The sequence below is a fragment of the Oreochromis aureus genome, linkage group 13, assembly GCF_013358895.1.
Source record: "Oreochromis aureus strain Israel breed Guangdong linkage group 13, ZZ_aureus, whole genome shotgun sequence".
NCBI classification, from domain to species: Eukaryota; Metazoa; Chordata; class Actinopteri; order Cichliformes; family Cichlidae; genus Oreochromis; species Oreochromis aureus.
Genome location: NC_052954.1, coordinates 18,914,415 through 18,928,466, shown reverse-complemented (window position 1 = coordinate 18,928,466; position 14,052 = coordinate 18,914,415). Strand labels below are relative to the sequence as shown.

General features: G+C 39.2%; 1 protein-coding gene across 2 annotated transcripts in view; it reads right to left on the bottom strand.

Moving 5' to 3' along the window:
- Positions 1 to 14,052, bottom strand: part of spock2 (SPARC (osteonectin), cwcv and kazal like domains proteoglycan 2) — a 37,337-nt gene that overhangs the window by 14,343 nt on the left and 8,942 nt on the right. Inside the window, exons 2-3 of one of the 2 annotated variants that reach the window (XM_031735237.2) lie at positions 5,988 to 5,996; positions 5,417 to 5,462 (exon numbers count right to left, since the gene is read on the bottom strand). In XM_031735237.2, coding sequence (XP_031591097.1) covers positions 5,417 to 5,462; positions 5,988 to 5,996 — 55 coding nt within the window. The remainder of the gene's footprint in view (positions 1 to 5,416; positions 5,463 to 5,987; positions 5,997 to 14,052) is intronic. The other variant, XM_031735238.2, reaches the window with a different exon arrangement.

The window sequence follows — 14,052 nt, the reverse complement described above, 5'->3', positions numbered from 1 at the left end:
TAGGTTTCTTTATCTTCATTTTATTTGTTAGGGACTGCGTACAACATTATTTACCAAAGTTACTATTTGATTCATTGCAGAATAGTTAGCCTAAGGCTTGTTTTCTTCCACTGTGACCAGGCAGGCCAACAATTAAAATGTCCACACGGCGATACAACAACAGGAAGTGAGACGAAACTAACCAGACAAAACACAGACAAATTACACACACTCACACATACTTTGTTGGCATCTTAAATGTATCAGACAAATTATAAGCAAGAATATTTGAATACCAGTCCAAACAAATATAACACGGGTCAATATAGAGCCAGGAGTGGGCAGATTTTATAGCGATGATGTTAAATTGGCTTCTTTCCATTTTCTTTTTGAGCAAAGATTCTAGTGGTTTGCTTTGGCTTTTATTTTGTTGAGAAAGAGCCAAGTTACATTTAGTGGCTATTTTAATTTGACATGTTTCTTAAAATTAGCATTTGGGCCAGGGACATGTCAATTTAGAAACCACATCAATCTTTTCACCCTTAATTAAAAGCAACTTTACAGTCCTTATGATAGCATTAGTTAACTTCTTTAGCTCAGCACACATTATTAAATGTACTCCATGACACTATAACGGAAGGCAGAGTTTTCATAAGAAGGCCAGTTGGCTGACTACTTGTCCAGCAGGCTATTTTATTACAAAAAATGTTGAGCCTAAAGAAAAAGTTTTGATTTACAAGCGCAGATAAGCTCTGTGCTTATTACTGTCACGGTACTGGGTCTGCGATCCAGGATTTGTGTTTCAGTTCTGGTATTATAATCTTTGATTATTGTTGTTGGTTTTCTTTAGTTCTCAGTTATCTTAGTTCTTCCACTCTCAGTGTTTATCCCAGCCTGTGTTTAATCTCTGTGTTTGTTCATCTCCTGTGTCTCCCCAGTCAGTCGTGTCTCCTTGTCAAATCCACGTCTCCATGCCTGTCTCATGTTTCCTGTTTTATTTTGATAGTCCTGTCCTGTGTGTGGTGTATTCTGCTTTACTTCCTTGGTCCTTGGTGATTAGACCCTGCTGTTCTCTCCTCCTGTGTCTCGTTCCCTTGCTCTCCCTGTCCCTCTGTCGCGTCGTACCACTCCCATGTGCTCTGTGAAGAAGCTTCTCGGATGAGAGGTGAAACGTCTTCAAGCAACTTAAAGAAGTCCAGACGCTTTTCTTTCCAAGCTCCTTAGACCATGTGCTCTGTCGTGTTCCTTTTCATCCTCGCTCCTAGTTTAAAGTTTCTAGTTTCCCAGTGTCTTAGTTCCTTGTCCTTAGTTTCTAGTTCTCTGGTTTTTGATTCTTGTTTCTAGTGTATTTTTTGCTACAGCGCAATTAAAGCTGCCTCTTTGAGTTATCCGGTGTGTGATGAGTCCTGCATTTGGGTCCACATCCTGCCTGCCACTCAGCAGATCGTGACAATTACACTTTTTGATCTTTCAGTATCTGCCCTGCCCCTCCACACTTTGTTAGAATGTCAGTATGCAAATTTAGGCTTTGACAGCCAAAACGTTTCTCAACTAAACCCTAAAAATCACAGATAGGGCTGTGCGATATGACTAAAATCTCATATCCCGATATAAGAATTCTATCGTCCGATAACGATATAAATCACAAAAATGTAACATTTTCTGTAAATTCTGTGAATCTCGGGCAGCTCGACTTGCGGGAAGTATTTCCAGCTGCGCGTCATGTAGCTGGAGTCGAGTATTTTAACAGATGTATGAAACTATACATTTATAGACATAAGTTGTAACGGCCGCCGTTTTCTTTGTGAGTATTTATTACACGGCGTGCTGCGGGGAAAAGCCTGTTCTAACGTTTGAGTCTAAGGTTTATTTTTTAGCACCTAGCGGCTCTTGTTTTGCTTCTCATCCGTAAATAATCTGCTCTTTCACGTGATTCAGTTTATTTTGAAAAGTCTCAACAGGATCTTGAGCTTTATTGTGAAAGGTTTATGTCGAACATAAACAAGCGGACACGCGATGGTGTTACCGTCGTTGTTGCTAACCGCAACGCATAAAAACAGGCGCTTGTCCGTCCGTAGTGTGGTTATATTAAATATAAGAGAAAGAGAGAACTTTATTAAGAAATTAATATAGCCACTACTGTGACCATCAAAACAATGAAAAAATATTGGCGTAAACAGTTTATTTTGCGACACCACGAAACAAACGATAGCGTAAAATGAAACGATAGACGTTTTTATATCGTCATCTGATATATATCGTTATATCGAACAGCCCTAATCACAGATATACAGACATAATAGTAAGGGGGCCTAGCACTGATCTTTGAGGAACACCTACTATGCTCAAGATGCATAAGTCTAAAGAAGTAAGTCAGCGAAATAGACAGTGTGAAAAGACGGTTTGAAGCGGAGATGGGTTACATGTAAAATTAAAATGAAAATTAAGATAATGGGAAACTCAAACTACACCTTTCCGTAGTTTGTTTTTAAAGTAAGCACTTCATTTGAAGACAATTTTAATTGAATACCCCTGTTATAGAGCCAAAGCGTATGTGATGCAAACCCAAAATGCTGATATGAAGTTGTTCAAAGATGCCATGAACCTGGGCTTTCTACCTGGGGTTTTATTAGTATTTGAAATTTAGGAGATGTGAGTTATTATCTTGGTTTTGATTTCCATTCTTTCTTCAGAGCTTCTGGTTCTTCGTGTTGTTTTCGAGCCATTCTGGTTTCACACTTCTTCATTAGTGTTCGGTTGCTCTTATGTTCTGGGTATATCCTCTGTTAGCAGAGTTTGTTTTCTCACTGTTCCCTTTCCACGGTTCTTCACTTTTATCCATTCTCTAAAGTTCTTGTCTCTGCGTCTCCTTGTTTCAGTTTTTGGTTTTTATTTGTTCTTTTATTTTGGCAGTCATTTGTCTCCTGTGTTTTGCACCTAGCTCCACATCCCCTGTATTATCCTAATTTATTTCACCTGTCCCTTGTTTCCCCAGCTATGTCTCATTTCCCTGATTAGCCCTCAGTGTGTGCATCAGTGTATATATTGTTCTGCCAATACTTCTTTTTTTTTTGGTCTCATTGTTGTTATCCAGACCTGTGTGTTTCTATCTGTAGACTTGTGAATTTTGTGTTGCTTTGGCTTTTGGCTTTTATTTTTTAGCCAGCCTCATTAAGTGGCCTAGCCTTTGTTAGACCAGACACTGCTTATAGCTCACTGGATTGAGCACACAAACCACATGCAGTAAGGCAGTTCAAATCCACCCCAAGGCCATTTACTGTGGCGCTTTCTGTGTTTTCTATCTACTGTCCTAAATAAAAACTATAAAACAAACAAAAAAGAACAAAGTCTGCTTATCTCTTGAGTCCTTATCCTGCAAATCATTTAACCTTTCAACTTTTGGAAGAACTGGAAGTATACTTTAAGATTTAAAAATAGGAGGGACAATTTTTTTTTACAATCAGCAGGTGAAGTACTGTATTCAAGTAACAATGTAATTTAATTAACAGTAATGGAAGTTAACATATGTTTGAACTCATGATGTGATTCACCTGAATCTTGTAAGCAGATCACACTTCTATGTATATGTGTATTTAAAAGATTAATATCCAATATACTCAATACTGAAGAAAAAAATCTAAAGAGCAAGAAAAGATTGCTGTATTCAGGTAATTTCCCCGGAGTTTTGAGTTGAACATCACAGACAAATGTGGCTAGTTTTATAAAAATCTTTCCAAATAAATTTACTATTATCTTTTCCTTCTGTTAAGCCTCCATACAGTAAATCACCACATCTGTCTCTTATAGACTTAACAGATATTCTAATGCCTAATATCTGCTTTTATAAGTTTTTGGCATTTCTGGCTAAATTATTATTTTCCCAAACACTACCTTTCACGCTACCTTTTCACCTTATCCGTTAGCGCTGTAAAGACATTTGTTCAACCATCAACCCACATTAAACAAGTCACTTCACTGATGTATTCAGTTTGCCTTAAGATATATGCTGATGCATTTGTAAAAACATTTGTATGAGTAACTGCAGCATTTCTTGCAGTCATGGTTAAATTATGATCGGATAAGCCAGCAATCAAATTGAAACTTTTAGCTTCTCTTTCTATAAAAATATTACGTCTAACTGGATACTTCAGAGTTTCACAATACTTGCTGGGGCTTTTATAAACTGAGCTGAAAGCGGCTTTACTGGAGAAAAAGCCTGGGCATGGAATCATGTTTCAGAGAAACACAGACATAATGGAGTTCCACAATGGAAAGCCAAGAAATGACTAATTACTAAAGTTAAACACGAGACCGTATGACTGATACAAACGCAACAACGAAGCACTCGGTATATATTTAGTAATATTGTGCAGCAAGTTACAAAGCTGTGGTTTTATTTTTAGCTTTAATTGAGGTAGTTCATCTTTTACTTGAACTGTAAAAGCATTAAGAACCTTATTTGAGCCTAAATACATCTATAGGAAACTCTCAATAAGACCATCAAAAGGGCTTTCCCCCCCAAATAATCATTTTTATAATACTTATGGTCCGCATAATCTTAAAAACAGCATAGTCATACATGTTGGTCCATCTTATATATTATTATCACACAGAAAGTGATAACTGAATACAAGTTATTTAAAAAAAACTACAATTTATTGAGTATTTATTGCTTTTTTTCCTAATCAAGCAAGGACACTCACAGGCCACCTTGTTAGGTAAACCTCTTCAACTGCTCTTTAATATAGCTAATAAACCAGAGACATTTAGGCACGTAAAGTTCAGACTTAGTATTGGACTAGCCAATAGACAATTTTGGTGACTTTGAACGTAGCATGGCACAAGATAAGCTGGTCTGAGTATTTCAGAAATTGCTCATCTGGGATTTTCCCTCGCTGGGTTCTCTGGGTGAAAATGCCTTGTTGATCCCAGAGGTCAGAGGAGAATGGCCAGACTGCTAAAAGCTGACAGAAAGGCAACACTAACTTAACTAATCACTCATTATAAACATTTGTAGAAGAGCATCTTGGAAGACACACATCAAATCTTGAAGGTGGTGGCCACACCGGGTGCACCTCCTGTCAGCTAAGAACAGGAAACTGAGGCTAAGATTCACGCAGGCTAATCAAAATCGGACAAAAACATTGCCCGGTCTGATGAGTCTTGACTTGTGCTGCAACATTTTGATGATAGGACCTGAATTTAGCATAAACAACATTAAAGCATGGGGCAATCCTGGTCTCTGAGGAATGTTTCCAGCACCTTGGTGAATCTATGCTGCCAAGAATTAAGGCATCTATGAAAGCGAAACTTGATCCTAAAACCTCTAGGACCTTCTATGAGCCATTTGCAAGCTATCAAAATTCAACAAAACGCTTTTATGTTCAGCAGCTCTCAGCAGCACACACAGAAAGGAACAAGATGTTGTGAAACTTACTGTCATTAGAACCTTGATTTTCATCCCAGGTACGCACGTAGTCATCCTGCAGAAAGAGGAAGAAAACACTACTTTACCATCTGCTGCCAAGACAAAAGAGTCAGGTAATTCACAGTGAATGCACAGTGCTGCTGATATTATAAAATACAGCATGAACACTGCTATCATCACAGTGGAGAAGCGATGTAGTTTACATTATCACTGGACACTGATTATAATGTGTACACTGGCATGATAATTAGCTAAGTGAGTCACACCAGAGACTGTGGCTGTACATTCTTTATGGAAATGAGCTCCACAAATCTGCACACTCTGCCTATATTCGAGACATATGGTATCAGGGGTGAGCTGCCTTTTAAGTGCTCTGCCTTTTTACCCCCGTTTAATTAGAACATTAATCGTTCTAATTAAAATGGGCAAATTGAAAGAGATTTTGCAAAAAAGGGAGAAAAGATGGATGGAGAGGCAAAGATAAAGACACACAAAGAGACAAGGAAATTACTCATGAATGCAAAAGACACTGGACAAAGGCGGCTATAAGAGAGCTGTACAAAAAGTGAAGAGAACTGACCTCTACTTCCTGGTGAAATGACAGCAAAAGGAGAGAAAAGAGTCGATATTAGTGAAGAAGAAAAGTGCAATTTTGGACAGAGCGTATTAAGCTGTATTCAAGACATCGTGAGGACACAAAAAAGACTTTGTAAGTTCATTTTAAAATCCCTTAGAGCCTGATTTTATAATAATATATGTAACAAAGTCTTTTGTTGCTTAGTTTTGTTTATTTACCACAAATTTAGAAGATTAGATCAGATTAGATTTGACTGAGAGAGGCCCAGCAACATTAGAAAAGTGGTTTCACCTTATCACTAAATGTAACTGAACGATGGCTGGTGCAATATTACATTTTCCCAACACTGCTTCACCACGAACCTAAACAAGGCGAAAAAGGTGGAAAAAAAAGGGTAATGAGTATCATAAGAACATAAGGTGACAGATGTCTCAACCTGTAGTTGGTGGCACATATGACATTTCAGTTTTCTACCTGTTTCACCTTCAGGTTTGGGACACCTGTCAGCACTTTCCTGATGCAATATAATAACATCCTGATATAAATACACAGTGACAAACTGCAGTAAAAATACATACAGTAAATACAGTAAATTTTGTACATTGAATCGCTGAAAAAGAAGGCCTCTTTACATTTTTATAGTATAATACTGGATTTCTTTTCTGGCATGACTCATCAGAATATAAATGTTTATTTGTGATTTGTGATTTACAATGTTTGCATGACTGACAACCGTGTCACGGTTTAGCTATCAACAGACAAACTTTACCAGGATTCCTGCAGGGACTGATCACATCGAGACAGAGTTCAAGTATCATAAATACAGCAGCATTCCCTTTGTGGTGTAGTGCAAAGCTAATAGCTCAAAGAAATTGAATGAGAAATAAAGATGCAAGAATATAAAGTGGTCCCTGGGTGTCTCTGGGTGACAGTTGCACTGGAAACCCCCTTTGATTGCTTTAGCCCCTCATAGTTTGCACAGAAGATGCTGACTAGTCTGCAAACACTTGCCAACTCCTCACCAAGCAGCAGTGAAACTGTGAAATGAGTTGTTGAGGATATCCTGAACTTTTCTGCTGGTAAGCGCTGCTGTTTTTACCGCTGTTAGCCTCTGTTAGCCTCTGTTAGCCTCTGTTAGTGAAACCTTCTTCTAAGTGGATCTAATATTGTTAGACTCTGGTGCTTAGTGAATGAACTCTAATACAATGTAAGAATGTCAAACAAAAGAAAACAAAAAAATGTTTATCAGAGGGAAAGTTTGCTTAAGCCTAACACTAGCTAGACTAACGTTAGCTTATATCCAGCTACTGTTGCTGTTGTTTAGCCAGTTGTCTGGAGACGGGAAGATTGCATGTTTAACCTGTTAACAATAAGTAAGTGTGACAATATTGGAGGTGAATAGTCATGTTTTTGCATGTCTGTATGTGTTAGAGCCCTGACTTCAGTTCAGGAGATGAGGCTTCAGGTAATGAGGAAGAGGAAGAGGTGGAAATAAGAGAGGAGAGAGACACAATGACAAAGAGATGACGAAAATATAGATGTACAGGTGTTAAATGGTCATTTATAGTTTGAAAGAACTATTTGTGATGCTTAAATTAAAAGTAACTTATAAGGTGTGCTACATATGAGGCCAGTCTCTAGCCACATATATAAGATGTGATTAGGGGGAACCATTAGGCGGGACACCATGGCAGCATCTACCTGCTCCTATGCATTTTTAATGGATTAATACTAAGTTTATGAGAATGCATCAATTTTCTAAATAACCTGAAGAAATTACTAACTGTACTTTTAAAAATTGTTATTTAACATCTTGATTGACATGGGGAAAAATGAATTTTTAAAACATTTCAGCGTGTATTTTGGGGCTCTTCATCATCTGCCTGCAGGAGCTCCTACTAAGGATGGAGGATATGCAACATGTCTGACAGAACCCTCTGTGTCTGTCTGAGTACAGACTGCTCAGAAATGGACTGAACCAGATGCAACAGCTTTGATTTTGCCTGTACACAGAAGCTGCCATAACCACAACATCTCATACTTCATGAGTTGTCGTGTGTTCTCCGAGACTTTCAGCCTGCGTTAAAAAAAAAATACAGCCTTTGCTGCAAAGGAGAACTCAAATTTTCAGTGTGGTCATTCCAACTCAAAGGGTAATTGAGATGAATACCAAGATACCTAGAGGATTTAACTTGGCAGGTTATCACGAGGAAGTTTGTGTATGGAGGACACTGTTTGTGTTCATCTGGAGACAGCCAGCAACCTCCAGCCACCACTTGCCAACCAGCCAGGGAATACATATTTTTCCCTAGTGATCAGGGGATGCCACTCATTTGCCAGTGGGTCTTTAGTCCTGTGTGACAACGGAATAATACTTTACAGCAAAAAGGCGTTTACACAGATTACAATAGGACTGCCATAATAACGGTAAAATTCTGCAAAGCTTCTACTTTTGTTAGACACACAGTATGATAAGTTGTTCTTATTGTAGATTACTTCAGGCACACGGTTAAATAGTTTAATGTTAGCAAAACAAGTGTTTGGAGCATATTGCCATGTCTGAAATAATAAATATGAGTCATTTTAGGATATTTACAATCAGCCACCACCCCTCCTTAGCGATGACTGACTCATAACTGTAAACATTTACTGTACTGGGAGAACGTGCCAAACCGCTCCCCTGAAGGTGATATATCCCAACACAACATGCGAGAAAAGCAGCCGCCGTGAAAGCCCGGATCGTCTTTTTTGACCCTCACCGCTGCGATACAGAGAGGTACGTATTTTCATCACTAGCAAAGCCTCCACTTGTGATTTAAAATCTACCCGAGTGCAGCTCAGATGCTCTGCTCATCCTCTCCTCGCTGCACTGCCAAGCTTATTTCCCCTCCTTTAGTAACCTGGCTCGTGTCTGAGTCTTAATTCAACACTACAGATGAGCTTTATGGACGATTGCTGGTTATGCAGTTTAACCTTGTCTGGTCTGATGGAGTCACACATTAAGAGGGTAGACATCAAAGAGTTTACAACCTGGGCATTAATCCGATGCCTCCCATGCCTCTCTTATTGATGCTTCAGCTCCTGCATTATTTAGCAGCCTTTCTGTATTTGTGATTCTGCCAGGACTGATGAGGAAACTGTCCTGCTGCGCTGACAGGACTGGAAATCAATGATTTCATAGAAGAGAGACAGCAGAAAATGTATTCGGGGAAAATAAATTCTCCTGAGTGCAAACTGAAAGTGAGCATGAAACGCGGAACAAGACGACAAGTTTGGCACGCAGCGGAGAAATTACATCACCTCAAATATGATTCACAGACCAGTACTCTGATGAAAACACTGCTGGCTTTTACACAGAAGTGATTAGAGGTAGCAGGCAGAGAGAGATGAAAACACTCAGGTGCATCCAGGAGCTCTGTGATCTAACTGATAACATCAGAAAGATCTCCTCTTGTTAAACAGAGCGGGGAAGCTTACCCTCCACATCAAACACGGCAGAGTGTTCGTCCTGCTGCCGGGCTACAATACTGATTGACAGATCACAATCCCTCATATCTGTCGGGGGAGGATCACAACCCTGTGAGCCTGTCCGCCGAAAGATTGGGTTCGACTCGGGAGGAACTGCACAGAGTCACAAAGATCTCTTGACAGACTGAGCTCATGCTTGTTTGCTGGATTGAAAAGAACAAACAAGAAAGCGTTTGAAATGAATGTGGGGGTGTATGTCCCCCACACCTGTGACTGACAAGTGTTTTCGGGTAAATGTCAGCTGTCAGATGCACTCTGCTCACCACGGTTATCCTGAGGGGTATGTTCATGGTAACTGCAGAGTGCATCACGGGCTCATCAGTAACAAAGGATACAGTAATAACACTCTCTGGAGGAGATGCGTACAAGCCTGGATGGAGCTTTATTGACCTTTTGCTGCAATTTCTGTTAATATCGGCCTTCAGTGGATTCATCACATTCGTGCTAAACCTCACAGAGCTCCGGCATATCCACCACATCAAAAGAGACCAGGGGCCACACAATTCACACAATAACAAAATTATTTAAGCATGACAGCGGCCAAAACCCTTTTGTGAGGGAGGTGAAGTGCCTCAGAGCTGTTGCATACTAAACACAAACGTGTAAATGTGAGCCACTTACAAACATATAATTTATGCTGATACAAAATATTCATTTCTGTGTCCCTGTTTCCTGAAAAACAGCAGATGACTGTTTCTGGTTTAATCGTGGCAAGTAAGTACATGTCTAATTCTTTAAGCAAAAAAAATTCTGAATGTAGATCATAAAAAAACCACAAATTGTCAACTTTAAAATACAAAATATAATCTTTGTCCATGCATTTTTAAAATAAAACTGATTTAATATTTGGCCTTGCTGATGCTTAATTTACAGCATCGTGTTAAATCTACGGCGCGCTGTAGCCTGATGTGGTCCATCCCAGAAATGTAACTACATCGCCGTGGTAGCTCGGTTTGGTACTAATACGTGGTTTGAGTGCAGTATATTGATTATCATGAGGATAATACCTCAGTGAAACCAAATGTAATAGGCTGTAATTGTTGCTTATTGTGTTAATAAAACAGATTGTATTCTGCCCATGAAGACACACGCCATCTATCATTGCCCTAGCTTTGACAACACATCTATTAAACTCAAGACTCAAAGTCCGTCCTTACTTTGTTTCAGTAACTGTTGTTTTGCAGGTAGCTTCAAGTGCAGGATGAACAAATCAGCTTCACTTGCAACGGCAGACCAATGGAGACCCACCAGTGCATGAATATAAATACATCTGTGATGCCTAAGTACTAACTAGTGTAATCATTTTTTGCACTTGCTGAAAAAGAATCGATGCTGATGCTTTTTCTTCAAGGGTAATCGTAAAAGTCTCAAGGCTGGTGAGGATGTGAACAGACTGCTACCTGGACCTTCAGGACCTTCACTCTTAAGCTTACTTTACACCAAGGTCATACTAATGTAACATAATCTTCCTTCAGAGTTCACAGACAGATGGGCTTCATGCCCAAAGTCAGAGGGACTGAGGGATGAGGGCACAAAGAAGCTCATAATGTACAATAAGAATTTCTGTCTGGTGGAAATAGTAATTAGCTAAGTGACAAGCAAAAAAATCAACCCAGTTTCACCTTAAAATGCTGGAAAATAACGCTTGCGGCGTCTAGTGCAATCTTTATAAGCCATATTTATGCACTGATGTTTTATTTATTATCAATGAAATTTTTGTGGAAGCACACTGATATAAACTTGGTTGGGTAACAGCTGTACAACCCCCTCCAGATCTGCTAAATGCAATTATATTGCCTTGAGGTTGCTGAAGAAAACCTCAAGGCAATATAAATTTAATATATGATGCTACATACAGAACTGTACCACTTCCTCCTACCTCATAAAAACTTGCTTGTTGTTCACATGCTTCTCGGCTTTAGTTTACGGATCACATACCAGAGATGAAACAAAACCCCCTCAACAATATTCATATTCTATACCCTTTCTTCTGATCTTATGCGTGTTTGGTTACAGGGCATGAGAAGCAAGCCTGCAGATTCCTATCTCTGCATGCACCAAGACAGGACTGCAAAGCAGAGGCAGAGCAGAGGCACGGCATCAAATGCTGAGAGGCTTGTGCGCTTACAGGACAGAGAGAGGCTTATGTAAGAGTGCTCCAAAGACTGGGTAAGTAAAAGAAGAAGTTTAGTACTTTTTGAGAATTCAATCAATGGTCAAAATGTGGGTGAGTGCAAGAGGGCAAAGTAATAATCTACAGTACTGTGCAAATGTATTGATCCACCTCTCATTTTGCTTCTGATGAGCCAAACTTTCTTGTATTTTTTAAAAGTGGTCTGGAGCAATAGTTCTCCAGCCTTTTTGAAGGCCTTTCATAATTTATCTTTGGACGTTGGCTGCTTTTTTATTCATTTTCAGTTCAGACCTTGCACTTGATCGTTTTCAGATGAATGTTGTTTTTTGTTTGTTAAGCTACTTAACACTGACCTGTTAGCTGAAAACCTGGCATATCTCAGCATGGTGTGCAGCGAGAAGATGGAAGAAGCTGTTCTCAAAGACCGGGAACAGGGAGAAAAGGCTGAGGTACGCCAAATTACCATGGACTGGACAGAAAATCAGAGGCAACAGATCTTATAGAGTGGTGAATCAAAATGGTTTATTATTGTTATTTATTTATTTTGTAATTATTCTCTGTGGGTTTTTTTTTTTTAAGCTTTTAAGGTTTTGAAGATGCAAAATTGAAACCTGCATTTGTAGAGCAAGTCTCTGGGTGTTTAGAGAAGTACCAACAGAACTAGTGCTATTTTAAAAATGTATTTTACAAGAGGGAGGCATCAAACCAAAAGACACAAATAGAAAACACTAGACAAAGAATGATTGGACAGGTTTGAGTCGAGTCGTTTCAGTCTTGAGAACATTGAGGGTTTTCTTGTGCGTTTCATTACGGTTTACTGTGCGAGCGTTTGAGCAGTGTAAAGGTGCACAGATTTGTGTCTATATACAACTAATATCGAAGAAAAGCACAAAAAATATAGGCAGATGTGGACAGATTCTACCTCGAATAAACAGACATGAACCCCCTTCCTTACTGTTTCCTGAATGAGTAATCACCTTCACTCTGCAAGTGGTGGATAAAAAGCATTCAGTTACATCTGCACTAAACAGTGAGGTACTTCACTAATATGGTCATTGTGCATCATACATAATTCTCATTCAAGAAAGGCTCTAATGTCACTCTCCACGCTCAAGTAGGGACAAATGACGTCAGAAATACTGTGAGAGCAAAGAATGGATAAAAGGTCAAATACAAAGCCTGACTGAAAACTGTATCTAATTAGACAAACGGTAAATTGGTTTTTCCATTTGAGTGAATACACATTAAAATGTACAAAACCCCCCCAAAAAACTAAAAGGACGGGCTACGCTGAATTAGAAAAGACATTTTCATGCAGTACTAATCATCCATGTTGTCTGGCAATACATGAAGCATAGACACAACAGGCATGCAGACATGCACAGATCCGGTTATGAAAAAACAAACAAAATGAAAATCACACCTAGTCCACAAAACCTCTGTGCACTCATGCCAGCCCTGTACTCACTATCTATAAATAAAATCAGCCCTTGTGCCTTTCAGGGCCCTGTGGGGAATAAGAAAACAGTGTGCAATTCACAGGAGAATCTGGTGCACACAGCAAGAAGCTTCACACTTTGCTGAAAACACAGAGCTCAACTGAAAAACAGGCTCATACGACAATGGAAAATCAATGAAGCTGCCTAGGTAAGGGTTTCAAAAGGGATAAGAATTGGCCGATGTTCTGAGACAGGGGAGTCTAAAACAGTGTAATCGGACAAGAGTCACATCCACGTTAACACAACAGGACCGAAACCTGGCTCATCTCGTGGGAAAAGCAGATATGGGGGTCTATCAATTTCAGTCATAGACCCTACTAAAATTCACAAATTCCTATTTTGACTAAAATACATATTTTTTTTAAATTCATACATATATTCCTTTTTCCTTGTTTTGGATACTGTTAAGAAATTTCAGCATATAAATATTCATAATCAGTAGGTAAGACCTACGAATTTTAGCACCAAAGCTTCCTTGGTTCAGCTTGAAGTCTGCTTGAAGTTCCCTTTGCTGAAATGTTATCTTGAAACAAATGGGTCTTGTGACCAACAAGCTCTTCTTTTTGGTGTTTCAAATACTGACAGGCAGACAGATCAAGATATTCAGAAGCCCCCCAAAATTCTTAATTTCCACCAGAGACTAACCCTGAATTTTGTGGTCAATCTATGTGGACTCTATGATCTAACCGCTGTCACCAGCTATGCACATGTGGACTGTTTCAACAGCGATGAGTTGTTGTCTTTCTCGGGAGGTACACATCATGTTACGATGTAGGGTTATGACCTGCCTAAAGCATAGAATTAACACAGACCCAATCAGTCAAAATCAAGTTCATTTTTATTCGGTTGTGAAGCGATAGGTCCTTAATTTCGCACATAAATAATGTCTACTTGGTGACTCACTGCT